Source organism: Strigops habroptila, chromosome 9 (assembly GCF_004027225.2).
Source record: "Strigops habroptila isolate Jane chromosome 9, bStrHab1.2.pri, whole genome shotgun sequence".
NCBI lineage: Eukaryota > Metazoa > Chordata > Aves > Psittaciformes > Psittacidae > Strigops > Strigops habroptila.
In genome coordinates, this window is record NC_044285.2 from 11047413 (window position 1) to 11062386 (window position 14974).

The following is a 14974-nucleotide window of genomic DNA, read 5'->3' on the forward strand; positions in this document are numbered from 1 at the left end:
TCAATTTTTAATAGAGTAGAAGTAAGGTTTTCCATATGGAAACCAGCCTGACTTATGATGATGAAAGCCTCAAGAGTCCTAAATTTGTTCAAAAACCAGGATTGGTAGACATTAGCAGATATAGACATTGATACGGCTAGAGATTATAAGCAATCATTGTTAATAGCATGTCTGTTGAAGATGATACTGAGACATAAAACGCCACAAAAAAATGAGGAGTTCATGTTATTAACCTCACAGACAACTTCTTTAATGAAAGCTACATGTTATTCCAGATCATATGCACAAAAAAGTATTCATACAGAGTAAAGGCCAGGTCTTGCCTCACTGTGGTAGTACAGAAGGTATATTATAAAATTTACAGTTAGATTAATAGGTTTATATGCTGTTGTTTGTCATAAAAATACATCAAAATTGAGTAAACGCTAGCATAAACTGAGGAATTTTTAAACTAATTGCATATTATTAATAAACCCCCAAAACATCAGAGAAACACCATCTCTGGTTTATTTTATTCACTAGTAAATAATCAAAAGACAACAAAGAAACCATCATGTTGCATGATACACAGTATGAATTTTCCATCAAGGGTTGTATGTGTGTACATTCACTGTAGGTGTTACTGCACACAATTACTTGAGGCAGATGCATTTTCCCTCGTACCAGGGAGGCTGCGCTCTTGCTCCTTTCTCCCCTTCTCTGCTGAACTAATGGAGGAACATGATCCACGGCATTTCCTCTGTGCAGGCGAGTCAGAATTTCTGTGTAGTTCAATGCTCTCTGAATTTTTCTTTGCAGTTTAACAATTTTAGTTGTTTTGGAATAACCTCTTTACCCCTTTGGCATCTTTTGACATGCCCTGTTAAGCCTGGATAGATGGATGGATGGATGTGCTAAACTTTTTTAACAAATAATATTTCAGTGCTGCTTGAAGATGCAAAGAAAACATGACACTTTGAGATAACAGTAGGGAACCACACTAGTCTCATTAGCAACAATACTGCAAGTGGTGAAAAGGTATGAAATACTCTTTCTTTTTCCAGTGTTTTGTTTAGAGGGGTAACACAGCACTTGTGCTGATTAGTGCATCTGAACTTAACAAATCAATTCCTAGTCAAAGTACTCATCTGTGTACACTAGGAGGCTCAGCTGTATGTCTGTATCTAATTAAAATATACATTTAGTCTGTACATACAACAGTTTATTCTTTAATTTTGTAAACTCTGATACCATGCTTTGATTTCCTTTGTATGTTCCCTAAGACAGAAACAGCATAGAAGAAAATCTTTGGCTTATGTCCTAGTGCATTTATCGCTAGGAGGAAGGTATATATTATTGATACTTACACATATACATGTACTTCTGTACAGCTCTTCTAGCCCTGTTGTTGGAAAATTTTACCATCAGAACTGTTGAAGTAATAATACTCAACCTTTAGATTTCATGCTGAGTTCAACTGGCTTATGGGCCCAGCTTCATATGCAGAAATGTTACTCAGAGTCAGAAATCAACTTTGTAGGTAAGAGAAGTGAAGCACACAGGATGATAGGGTTGAGCAGGACTCAATCTTGAGTGTGTTGGTGTGGAGCATTCTCTTCTGTTCACTCTTCAGTGGTATGTTTCTAAGCATCCTATTATAACACCAGTGGTCTGTAAAGTCAGCAGTAAAATGATAACTGATTTGAATGGGAGAACACCCCCAGTTGTGCTAAAGTTAGACAAAAATTCCCTTTTCCAGTGAAGTGAAAATACAGAGTCTGTTTTGTGTTAGAGAAGTAGTTCCCACCTCTTACTATGGGACTCAAGAAATACTTGTATTTTTTTCTGGCAGGTAGTGGTGAAGAAACCACACCATAATTTTAATGTGATACATTACTTTCAAAATTCTACAGCATCTGATTTCTCTTCAGAATCCATAAAATGGCAGCAATATGTTAACTTTCTCACTAGGCATACAGGAAGAATTTAGTAAATCTTTCATATGAACCCTTATTTTGGATGTTGGCATTATGAAGTGTCACCAGTCAAAATCGACATTCTAACTAATGACAGCATTGGAATTTTACTCAAATGATGTATCTCAAGACAAGGGATGACAGTTCAGGAACTATGCTGAGTTGTTCCGTACCTTAATGGGTGACCTCATAATCTGGTATCAATAGATCAGTAACTTACTGCCACATGATCTTTTCATCTTAGTGGGAAAGCTTTCCTGTTTTAACATTGCTGCAGTCACCATTAAGTTTTGGGTCACAAACCAAGTCTGAATTCAGCTGATGCTCAGCGTTTTGGAATTCTCTGGGACAAGTTAATGGTATGTATTAACTGCATTATAGTAGATGATGGGAAACTAGTAGGAAGTTGTTCACATCCCACCCCCCCCTTAATTTGGTGTTTTCAAAGACAGCTATAGGTGGAATAGATTTTTGTATCATGTTACTTTTTCTATAAGTATGCTATGACACAGCTTATGAATACAGACTGATTTTTAAAGCATTGAGGCAAAATACTGAAAGTCAGTGCAAGAGGCAGGCGAGAAGAGATCGCTACGTTACTCTGCAGTTGGGCCTGGAGAAGCCTCTCTGGAAAACCAGATGCACTCAAACTATAAAAAAAATTAAAAAAAAAAAAAAAAGAGGCAAGGAGCAGTAGCAAAGGATTTAAATCAAGTGAGATTACAAGTGCTTTGGAAGCTGCTTCTGTAGATTCCAAGTTGCCATCTCTTTTCAATCTCAATGTATCTTTACCCCACTCATGCACTGACATGACCCTTTATTCAACCTAGGCTTGGAACATATTTGTGCTACCTTTCAGGAAAGGAATTGGTTTTTGCAGCTCCCTTATATTCCTTTTGAGAAAAGGATTAAACACTGCCTCTGACCAAGCATACAGGCATGCTAAAGTGAAGCCACTTCACGTTCCTGGCCAAACAAAGAACAAAAATACCCACAATAAGCAAAAGCAGATGGCTTCAGTGGCAGGAAATGAATGAGCCAGACTGCAGGTAAAATGGTTCTCTGAACACACTGTGGAGCTTTGTAATGACAGGTTCTTTGTTATCTGGGGCCTCCCCACAGGAGGCCAGATGTCTTCTGTTGTGAAAGGAGATAGATAGAGATGCTCTTCCTTTTCCTCCCCCTTTAACTTATGGCTGTTTAAGTTACTGCTAATGGAAGTAGAAGCCTGTTTTCCCCCTTGCTCTCTGATGTTTTTGGAAACAGAAGAGATAGTTAGTGAAGGGGTATTCTGATATGAAAGAGAAGGCCCAGAACTGGCCTTTACCTCCCCATGACCTTCATTTTAAAGAACAGGGAGGTCAGTGCTGCTAATTGCACTTGAAAGGATTAACCACTTGATCGCTTTCATTTTGTGGAACAAAATTATTCTTCAGTCTCAAAGCTGGAAAAATGTATCAGCAGTATTGAGACATTTTCAGTGCGAGGCGGAGGACTTGGCTGGTTTGGCTGCTTATACCAACACTGAAATTAAATAGAGGATTTAAACATTTTTACAGATGGGAGAGGAGAGAGAACTACATCTGCTGCTCAGAGCAGATCTGCAGCAGAAGTGACAATAACCTCCTTCCCGCCCTCATAAAAGGTTATCAGAGGAATATCAACAGACCATAATTAATGACAAATATTAGATGTGCCTCTGTCACTTGGGGTAAGAATGACTCTTGCATTACACTGCAGTTGCACTGAAAGAAAAAGAATCTGAACCCAATTCTGGGACACAGTGTTCCAGATTTAAAATATTTTCTGTACATTGATTTCACCTGAGAATTAAGACTAATTTACTTTTGGAAAAGATTCTTAATTCCCATTGTTCAAATAAAGTGAAATACACAAAACTTAAATTTGGAAACCATTTTTAACCTTGTGAAACTATTTTCCAAAAGTAACAAAGAACAGCTTATATAAGCTTTTATCTGACCTCTGCTTCTTAAATAAAAAAACATGTTTTCAGGGAAATGTGTCTTGGAAGTAACTCCCCCTTCCCCCCCTCGATTTTTCTCTCTGGTTCTTGTAAAACATTAGGTCAGTGGGTTCATTTTATTTTTGTTTGTTTAAAGTGGGTCAAAGTTTCCTTCTCAAGCTATTGTACTTGTGTGACTTAAAATATTACAACAATCTTTGTTCAAGAAATACAAGAACAGATGGAAATGTCAAAAGACTATCAAAATTCATACCAAAGGAAATAGCATTAATCATTGTAGAAAGCTAAAATAGCCTCTCAATAGCAATAAGAACCAAATGAATAAGAAATGTGTTGTTTCAGTAACACTGAGACATGACTGCTGATTTTTCTCATTGCCTGGCACATGAACTCAATATTATATGTATATTTAAAAATGATGTTTCTCATTCTGACTTTAAGCCTGTGTTTCTCATGATGCTCTCACAGTTCCTGCACATTTCACATGCGTTTATGTAACTTAACTAGCATTTCTTTTTGTAAATGGAAATGTGTTTTGATTGTCCACTGACATGCATTTTTATATGCATTCACTTGTGAAGATAAGTATGACTTGCAGAGAGTGTATTTGTATCTTCTGTTTTCAGCAATTAAAGAATCATAGAATAGTTTGGGTTGGAAGGGACCTTCAAAGGCCATCTAGTCCAACCGCCCTGCACTGAGCAGAGACATCTTCAACTAGATCAGATTGCCCAATTGTTAATATTGCAATATTAACTTTGATTTCAATATCTTGAAGCATTAAAAAAACTCCTGCAAATCAGTTGTTTGAGCCTGTATATAGCTGTGTCAGTGTAAGATTTTCTGAAGGTGTGTTTCAAGGCCCTGTTTCTATGATCACCAGGGTGAGACAGGGCCCTCCTGGGCTACAGCTGATAATTTAGAACAATTTTTCGAGGAAAATATGCAACAAACTTCAGATTTTTTTGTTTAAAAAAAGAATCTATTATAATTTTTCTGTGACACTTTGACAAGATTTAGTGTTTTAAGTAATGTGCTTCTGAGAATATTCATAAATATTTATCCATCTTATATTGTACCTCTAATGAAACATTCTTTTTCTGCCTTAAGACTGTAATTTTTACCAACTTGAATTTTTCTGGAAAAACATCCTAGTATGACAAAAATATATTTGTATAACTGCTTTTAAAGATACAGTTTAGGTCTGTTACCTCTGCCAGCAGCAGCTGCATGGTATAGCTTGGCAAAGTCACACTTCTGTAACTACATTCACATGTGATGACTCTGCCAGCAGTGCTGCACACACCATCAAAACTTTCATCAGCATAGACAAAGTCACATTTAGCTGTTCAAATCTGCACTATTACTGCAAAAGAAAAAACACAGCAGATCGATTGTCTGCCTAAATTGAGGATGTCTTGTCAGAAATGTTGTGGTCAGAACAACCATCTTCCCTATTTTTTGTCTCTGCAAATTACTTTGAGTCCTGCAAAAAGTTCTGTTTCCAGACAAAAGTATGTGGCATCTATAAAATTTTACTGTCTATGAGATGCCACAGTGACATTTAATAATATATGATAATAATTAAAAAATTAGCCAAAAAGTATGTGAATGGTACTATAGAAATCATACACTTTATAATGTTTAAAGAGATTGTTCTTTTCTATTACTAGGACAATTTTCCAGAATTAGTCTTGAAAATACATTATTTATATTCTATTCACTTACTTTCATTTTGTATTGGCACACCCCCCAGTTAAATACCATCCTAAGAATTTCACTCAGCTTTTCATGTCATGAAAGTAGAATCAGTTTTACTGGGTAAAACACAATGAAAACACCTGAAATAAAGTATTAATAATAATAAAAAGCTAGCATGCTAATTCCTTTTCACAGTTCAGAGACATGACTCCTTATGGCAAGAGGGGCCAAGTCCTCCTATCCCCACCTCAGGAAATAATCTTGCTGTGATGACAAAACACTTAGCAAAGTCTAAGTGTTTTCAAAGGAGTAATTCTAATCAGACTGCTCATCAGAGTAGTTCTACAACCTCAAGTGTGCTGGACATAAGATCTGCAGCTTACTTTTGGACAAACCCTTAACCGTTATTAAGAGTACAATCTATTTCCAGATTTCATTTAGGTAAAAATAATTACATTTGTGCAGTTTATTATTATAAAAGAAACAAAATACAGTGTAACTTACCTATAGACAGACATCCTACTCTTTTGCTGCACAACACTTGGCATTTTTAATCAATGTGTACATAAATGAAAAGAAAAAAAGCAGATTATCGTATTGTCCTTTGTAGTTCTCTTTCAAAATCTCCTGATGATAGTCTACAAGGAAATAATAAATTGCTTCTATTGTGGAAAGGTATGTATCTGGCTTCCCCTTCTGATGACGCCAAAAGCAAGTTTTCCTTGTCTTCAACTCAATTTGCAGCAACCCTGTCAAGAAAAAAAGGTGACATAGATTAGACAATGTGGATTGGTGGATGGGATGCCAAACAAGTCTTAAGTTTTGTTTTCTGGCTTTGCTGCTAGCCAGCTAGATGCCTGCGTGCAAATAACTTCTCTTCCTGTACCTCCATTTCTTTTCTGTAAAATGGAGGCAGTAATTTTATCCTCCTTTGTGTACCACTCTGAAATTTGATGAGAAAGTGCTGTAAATGCTACCTTACAATCCTCATCTGCAATTAAATTTATAGGCTAATCCTTTCATTCATACAGCTTCATAGCCCTCACCAAACTGCATGGTCTCTTCAGATGGGAAGAGTGAAACCCACATGTACAAAAGGCTCATCAATGTTCATAAAATTATTATTAAACTTCATTGTTTGCAAAGCTAATAGCTTTCAGTGGAAAACAGAATGCCTCAGTTTTGCTGAACTGAGAAATATTTGCTAAAAGCTAGACATTTTTCATTTGTTTAAGTAACTGAAATCTCACTGGGATTACTTGGGAGTAAGTATAAGGGAATCTGGTCATTAATTTTATTAGAAACTAAAAGCATTCCCACTTGAGATGAAAGAAAGAAATTTGGTCTCTGTATGGCACATGGAAATCTTTTATCTACTATAGTCTCTGTTCTATTATTCAGATGAATTTTAAATGTCTGTCTTGTTTTTTATGTTCCTTAAGAAGCACAGACTTAAAATTAAAACCACCTTAATGTGTCATCACTTTGTAAACAGAACGTACAGTTGCATTATAAAACCAGCATATACGCCCATCAAGGTGTATACCAGGATCAGAGGTAACTGTAAAATTACCTCTTTCTAAATGTTAAAATCATATACTAAGTGTGTGTCATGGGACAGGTTAGTAAAAGTAATAGTATAAGTAACAATACGGTTTTAGGATTGCTTGGAAGTTACGGACAAAGAAGTTTCAGTAAGATCCAAATTCAGGCGTGCAAACTGGCCTATAGCCCAGCACTTGTAATTCTATACTTTTTACCTTCAAACTACATTTAATTCTTTCTAGTGTAATTGCAAGATGGATTTAGTTGTTTGCTTTGCAGTTAGTAATGTATGATATCTTGCATAGTAAAAGAAATCTCTCCAAAAGCATTTAGGAAAAAAAAAACTGAACAGGAGATTCCATCATTCCAACAGGAGAATTTAAATGTTATTGTTGGCATTTTGGAACTAAAAATTCAAAGTAACGTAGCCTAATTATTACCTCTAACAATGCTTACATAAGTATTCTAAATAGTAATAGGAAACTGCATGTTTCCCTGAAGAGGTTTCAATACTTGAATTCTCAGGCCTAACCGAAGTGAAATCTTCATCAAATTCAGCGATGTTCCCACCTTAACACCAGTGAACTACATTTACAGAATGATTCCTCCAGTGTAAACTCCCACCTATTTGTGGTTTGAATACAAACAGAAATCCATTGAAGGCAAGACTGCTGACACTGCTGAGCTTACTGCAAATGCAGGATCAGTTAATTTCAAACATAGAATTTTAGGATTTTTTTAAAGAACAACAACAACAACAAAAAAATCGAACGAGCTTAAGGGTTACAGTTTACTGAGCATGTTTCTATCATCTGTACTCTATACACCCAAAGGCAATGCTTTGTTACAAATACTGATCATTCATATGAAAGCTTACAGTACGAGGGAAATATTTGCTAACAGGATTTTAATTAGCCGATACATTACACTAACACATGGGGTTCTTTAATAAACTGAGTAGACAGCAAAACGACATTCATCCTGCATATAAGAAGCCTGTGAAATTCTGTGGGGTCCAGTGCAAAGCAGGCCCTATCAAGCAGGGTTTATATATTACCTATAAACTTGATATCCTGCCTCCCAGCTAAGTGCACCTTTTTCACTAATGAAAGTAATTTCAAACTCCTACATATTTCAAACTCCTAGCTCTTGCTAAATTCTTTTCTCTTTTGTGGTTTTATTTAGAATACTTAAATGTAAACTCCTTGTAATGAACCTAAGACAAAAATCCTTTGCAGAATTATAAGTTTTAGCTTTCAGCGATGAGAGGGTGTGGACGGCAAGCAGGAATTGTCTTTTTGTCTGGGAAGTGGTGAGGTCTTTGAAATTACCATGGAACAAAGAACTTTACTAGAAAAAGGAACCAAGCCATGCAGGACAAGGCTTTGAGCAATCTGGTCTAGTGGAAGGTGTCCCTGCCCATGGCAGGCGGGTGGAAACAAGTGATCTTTGAGGTTCCTTCCAACCCAAACCATTCCATGACATACTTGCACCCTAGATCCCTCATTCACCTTCTAGTGGCCAGCCTGCCCCTAGTGTGTACAGAAATGCTTCCTGGGTCTCCTGAAAAAGCAGATAGCCACCTGCAAAGGAAATCTTTCTGGCTTCCTTCAGAGGCCATTCAAACTACTGTTTTTATGTTGTCCAACATGACAGCTTCCATTCTGTGAGGCTGAGGAAACGTGTTCCAATAGAGAAGTGGGAAAATCAATGTAAATGCTTTCTTAATACTAGTCTTACTATAACTTGTGAAACAAATTATAAGACACCAAAAGTAATTCAGTCTTTGGCTACAGCACTGAAATAGGCTGTTGAATCTTTCATGTATACTCAGATATAGTGTTAGGTGTACACTTATCATACTCAGGTCTGTTACACAGATGTATATTTCCCTTAATTGTTTCTGTAGCAAAAACATCTCAATATCAACTTTTTTTTTTTTTTTTACCTTGAAGTCGTTCATCAGTTATTATTTTGTTAGTTTGATTCCAGGTACTGTCAATAAATATTATTTTCTTCAGTCTAGTGCCTTCAGTCCCGTTGGTTGAGATGCATTCATTTAGATTTTTTTCTTCTTCTTTAGGTTCAAGTTTTGCTTGCTTAAGAAATGGTTCTCGGGAACAGTCATCATCGTTAGTGTGAATGCCTTTCTTAGCATACTTTTGGAGATGGAAAGCAATATCTTTTACTGAAACTGAATTGGGGCCAGGAAATATAAGTGCTATCTAAACAAAGAAAGAAATGTGAACGTTAACAAAATCTAATAAAACACCAGGAATTGTTTCATTAACCGAAATTTTCTATCCCTGTCTGCAAACATTGAAGTCATGACAAGATGAAAAAGCATCTCTTAAAAAATATTGTTGTCTAAAAAGATAAAAGACTATGTTAAAATAATGAATACTTGTTAGCCATCTTTAAATATCACCTCCATGCCTCTACTACCAGTTCTAATACTTTGTAAACAACAATTTTTTAAGCCTAGACAATGGTGTCAGCCCTGAGAAAATTCAAATTTCACTTGTCATTGCCGTGTATGGGGCAGGAAGGCCATAAAAATAGTTTCACATTTCATTCACAAGTCTTAGATCAGAAAAAAAATCTCTTCTGCCCTTGTGTCTATTGCAGACCAGTGATGGCCTTAGTATTTTTTCAGTTGCTTACTGCAGCATTCAGAATCTGTGACTTGGAAAGCTTGGACAATACAAAGTTACTGCAGTATCTTCCCACTTTTGCCTGCCTTCCCTGTTCTTCTTTCTGCCTTTTTTTCAGATTCCTGCCTCTCTTTGCCACCTCTGCTTTCCTTGAAGAAAATAACATGTCTGAAATACGTATCTTTTCTTCTTCATGCAGTCAAACATGATAATTATGGTATGTGTAAATTTCAGATTAATCACACCATTTCAATGAGCATATAAATCCAAGTCCATAGCTCACATTTTTCAGGTTCTGTGCTGACTGAAGTAGCATTTTAGGTTTTTTCTGAAATAGGGAATGTTAAAAATTTTAAAGAAGTTTAAATACTGCAGCTGCTGAACAGATGAGCACAACAACTAACTGCTATTTTAACCTGCTCTAAATTGAATACTTTCACGTGTTTGTGAAAATAAGTTTAGGCAAAATATTTCTTATGGTACACAGTGAATCAAATTATATGTTATCTAAGGTGGCAAACACAGGAAGTTCAAGGTGGTTAAGTAGTGCTACAGTTTTTATAAGCTTTGGAGGACACCCCATAACCACTGCATATTTTGAGAGTGCAAGATAAGAGTGGACTGGATTAACACAACAGTGCTTCCCTCCCACTGCTTCCCAGCAGAGTGCAGTACCATTACAGCACGAAGTTCAGAAGATTCCTCTGCATCTCCCCAGCACGAAGCCCAGCTATCTATATGGAATTTCTTACTTCATGTCTTTTTTCTTTGTATTCTGGAATGCAGGGGTATTTATAAATTGTAACATCATCGGGTGCCAGGAGCTTAGCGTGCACAGCAGTGCTTTTGCCATCTGTTTCATTTGGGTGTTTAATAATGTCAATCTTCAAAGGTAACTACAGTAAAAAAGAAAAGAAATAAACATTTATGACCATACATGCAGGTACAAAGCTTTATGCAAAATCTGGTAGAAATCCCTATGACTATGTAATTAAGACATATTTGCCAATTTCTGACAACATCTTTGCTTTAACAGGTTTAGAACTAAACCAGAGATAAGTGACATGAAGCACCTGTTACATTCAGTTCATCTAGATACTTAAGCAATGAATGCAATCTGGAATGCTGCAGCACTATTGTGGTAAAGCCTTTAGGAATACTATCTTTAAGGTAAAGAAGATGTGGTCTTGATTTAATCAATATAATGGTTGTAAATATGAATGCTTATCTGTATTAGGTATTCATGCCACTGCAAAAATGGCCATTTCAATGAAAATGCACTTAAATACACTAGGTCGAATTTCCAAAGTACTTCTGAAGTACGTATTTTCACAATGCTTTCAAACTACAGTGTCTTCAAAATAGACTTTAGTTCCTAGGTGATTCTGCAAAATGTCACTCCTCTTTAATGGTTTCTCCAGGTACTTTAGCTGAAAGACATTAGGCTTTTTAGTCTTTATTTAACAGTGGTTATCTGAATTATACAACCATGACATTTAGGAATGCCTTTTAGCTCACATTTCCATTTTATGTAAAATTAATATGGACAAAAATTATGGGCTAATCATTTTTTGCTCGCAATGTCCTCTGTTCTGGCCAGAGTTCTTAGAAACTGAAGAATGAAGGTCAGAGCACTATACAGAACTTCTAAGAACTAAGTGAAAGCAACCATTTGCATAAGAAGCTGAGTGATTCAGCATACCTTCCTTCTTCCCATCCAGCAGATACATGAGGACTGGAACATCGCCAGTGTTTGTACATGTAATTCCTCACATAAGAACAAGAATTTTACCGAACTGTAGCTTATAGCTGTGTTAAAGATGAACCTCCATAATGAATGAATCAGAAATGAAACGTCCACAGACAGTCTGTTCTCCATCCCCAGTAACTAAAAAGCACAAGAATATTATAAAAAAATCTACAAGAAATATTAACCTTCACAGTTGGAATTTCTTTGGTAGGGACGGTTTCAACAGGAACAAAGCACGTATAACAATAAAACATCCTTGAACTACTGCATTGAGGGCATTTTGATCTCCCACTCTTCTTTGCCTTTTCAAGTACTTCCTGCGATGCGAGCTGTAGCTGTTGAAGTGGGTTATCTTGAAACGACGATGGAGTCTGCAATTCTAGACTTCCCAAACGTTCAGTATTTCTTTTTGGTTCTTGAGAGTTTTCTTCATTTAAAAGTGTGGATGAATTTAAAGACATGGTTAGCTGAAATAGACAGTATATTGCAGCTGTTAAATAAAAATCCAATATACTATGAACTAATTTATTAGAAATGATTCTGTATGATCCAATTTAGCAAAAATACTCATCAAAGAAGGTATTTCCTGTAACAGAAAGAATAACAACATCATCTGATTCAGTTGTTATAGCACAAGAACTCCGAACAGATTTCAGGAGAGCATGAGATAAATGGCTACAAAGAACTTGAGACCTGTATCCTTAAAGCACATATGTGCATGTTCATCATTTCACTGAGGTAAGTTCTCCCACTCACTTAACATGTGCAGAACTAATTTTTTTTCCCTTTGGTAGGATCACTGTCTTCACTGTTGTGAAAACACTGGTAGACACCATTTACCTGGATGAGCAGTCCCATTAATCTTCAGCATGACTACTGACACTGAATTAAATGTCTACAGGATAGAAATCCGTAAGAGATAATTGTACAAAATCAGATTTCTATCCTGAATTTTAGTGCGGGTGGGCAAACCAAACTACCTGAATGAAATCCCTGATGACAGAACTTTGTGTGGTAAAAGAAATCTTCCAGGAGCAAGGCTTGAGGCTGAAAAATTAGTCTCAAGAGCTAAAACACGGCTTTGGTGCTCCATATACCAGAAAGTAAGTGCTCATCCAGTCTAAGCTCATCCTGCAACTTCGTATTTATGGAGTAACATTTTTTATTTCAGGCTTTCTGCAGGACAGATGTTGTCTCACCCATTGCAGCTGGCATAAAATTTTCACTGTGTACTCTGAGTAATGTTTTGGAAACCTGACTGTGTGCCCGCACCCAATCCAGCCAGAATTAGCGCTGCTGTGTGCAGAAGCTCACAGGCGCAGTTTTAGCAAAACCCTTCTGACTAGATCGCTCTCTGGTCTTAAAAGCAGCTCCCAGGCAGGAGCCCACACAGCCTGCAGTAGTTATAAACTGCCTTTTGCACTCTGTGCTGCATTGCTTAAAATGAAAAAAGTCATTCTCAGTATTTACTTCCAGCTAATTTAGGTTTACTTTTTCATGTCAGGGATCACACTTGTGAAATGATGTAACAAACCAGTTATGTTTAACAAAAACAAACAAACAATAATTCCTGAGATGTGATCCAAAATTGTTTAAATAAAACCAAGTGTAATTTGAGAAATAACAAAACCAAAACACACTTCCCAATAAAAATTTAAAATTAATCCCAGAAATATTAGTTGTTTTTTCTTGTAAAATTAAATACTCATGCATGCTATGATACCTTCCTCTCCTCCGCTGCCAAGCTCTAACTTTTGAAAGGTCAAGGATGCCCATTCAAATTAACATAAAATCTAATATGCATACAAATTTTATAGTGCAACTTGCTTTCAAATATCTGAGATAAAGCAAATATACCTTACATCTCATGTTTCCACATGGAGCAAAGATGGTGAGAGGCCCTGTGATCTGACATGCATTCCCAGCCTGATTCTTTTCAGTGTAACGTTTTACGGCACTGTGGTGTTCAACTATGACACCACGAATCACTTTATTGATACTGACGAGATACACTGCACTAAGGGCACAGGGAAACCTTTGCAGTCTCGAAATAATAGCTGTTCACAGTTACAGTGGTGTATGTTCAATATACTTTTCAAAACAAGACGGCAATAGAGTTTACACAAACTGCAAGATCCAAATCTCAATTCAGACATAATTTAAGACTGTAAATAACATCTACACCTGATCTCCCAAACCCCGATAAATCACTGCCGCTGGAGGGGACCCTCTGCATTCCGACTGCAATTCTAAGACAACTTAAAATCTCAGTCGGGACAAAGTGATTTTGTGTCAATTTCACGAAGTGGCAAAAAACGCTCATCTCGGTGACTGCCGGGTGCTCACGCACCTCTGCCTGCTCCTGTCTGCGGAGCAGTGCGGACGCAGCGCGGTTAGGTGCGGCTGCAGGGTAACAGCTCCTGGGGACGCTGCCCATGCCCTCAACAACGAGCCGGGCGCTGCGCGGTCCGACAGCACACAGGACTGGGGTTTTCTGTATCAAGGAAGCGGCAGAGCAGCCATAAAGCGGGCCGCAGGAAACGCACCGGCACTCCGAGGGGCGCAGCCCTTCGCTGCTGGCATATCTCACGGGAACAATACAGCAGTTCTGCCCCCGCACGCCTGGACGACCCTGTCCCCGTCACCCAGCGGCACCAAGGCCTCTGAGGGCCCAGCCGCAGGCCACGGTGGCGGAGTGGGGCCGCCTCCCCCCGCGAAGAGAGCGGCCAGGCCACCCCGAGGCCCCGTCCGCCCCTCGCGGGCCGCGGGGCTGCCAGAGCGGCGCTGCCGCCGCGACGCGCTCCCTCCGCTCTCCTCTCCGCGGTGGCCTCGCCGCCCTCGCGGTGGGGCGGGGAGCTCCGCACGCGCTCAGGCCCCGCTCCTCACCCGCTCCCTCGGGTCCAGGCCCTCCGCGAGGCCGGCGCTCGCCGCAGACGGCTGCGCAGCTCTTCCGCGGCACTCGCAGGCCCCGGAACGAAAGTGTCGGGCTCGACCGCCGCGGGGAAGGAGGGGACCGGAAGAGCCGGGTGCGGGGGAGCGCTGTTCGGCGGGAACGGTTGCTAGGGGCCCTTAGTGACGGCGCGCGCGGGCCGGGAGGCAGCGCGTGCCGCGTGCCGACGCTGAGGGGGCGCGTGACGTGCCCACGCGACCGACCGACCGACAGACAGACATTGACAGACATTGACAGACAGACAGACATTGACTGACAGACATTGACTGACTGACTGACGGGCCTCAGGGCCCTTCTCCACGGCGAGGTGTCCTCCTCCCGCACACCTCCGTGGCCAGCGGGCCGGCGGCAGCTCGAGGTGACCCCGGTAGATGAAGGACATGTCAGAGCAGCCGGAGGCAGGGAGTCCCTCCTCACGGGTCGGCTCTAGTGTTG

The 14974-nt window shown here is 39.0% G+C and overlaps 1 protein-coding gene across 5 annotated transcripts; it reads right to left on the reverse strand.

Moving 5' to 3' along the window:
• Window positions 1-219: 219 nt before the first annotated feature.
• DTWD1 (DTW domain containing 1) lies at window positions 220-14715 on the reverse strand. 5 transcript variants are annotated; one of them, XM_030498184.1, is made up of 6 exons: window positions 14476-14715; window positions 11775-12056; window positions 10592-10735; window positions 9134-9410; window positions 6145-6389; window positions 220-1650 (listed from the first exon to the last, which is right to left on the reverse strand). In XM_030498184.1, exons 2-5 carry the CDS (start codon window positions 12048-12050, stop codon window positions 6160-6162), a joined length of 927 nt encoding a protein of 308 aa, XP_030354044.1. In that variant the 5' UTR covers window positions 12051-12056; window positions 14476-14715; the 3' UTR covers window positions 220-1650; window positions 6145-6159. The 5 variants fall into 5 exon arrangements, with proteins under 5 accessions (XP_030354044.1, XP_030354043.1, XP_030354045.1 ...); XM_030498183.1 differs by having other exon boundaries at window positions 220-2605; XM_030498185.1 differs by having other exon boundaries at window positions 220-2605; window positions 14136-14559.
• Window positions 14716-14974: the final 259 nt, after the last annotated feature.

Bases quoted from the DNA above. Each gene is read 5' to 3' on its own strand.
- DTWD1 (XM_030498182.1), bottom strand. The intron at 10,736-11,774 runs GTTAATATTTCT...TTTTTACTGTAG, and splicing joins AAGAAATTCCAACTGTGAAG to TTACCTTTGAAGATTGACAT. The intron at 6,390-9,133 runs GTAAAAAAAAAA...TTTTCTTGACAG, and splicing joins AACTGATGAACGACTTCAAG to GGTTGCTGCAAATTGAGTTG.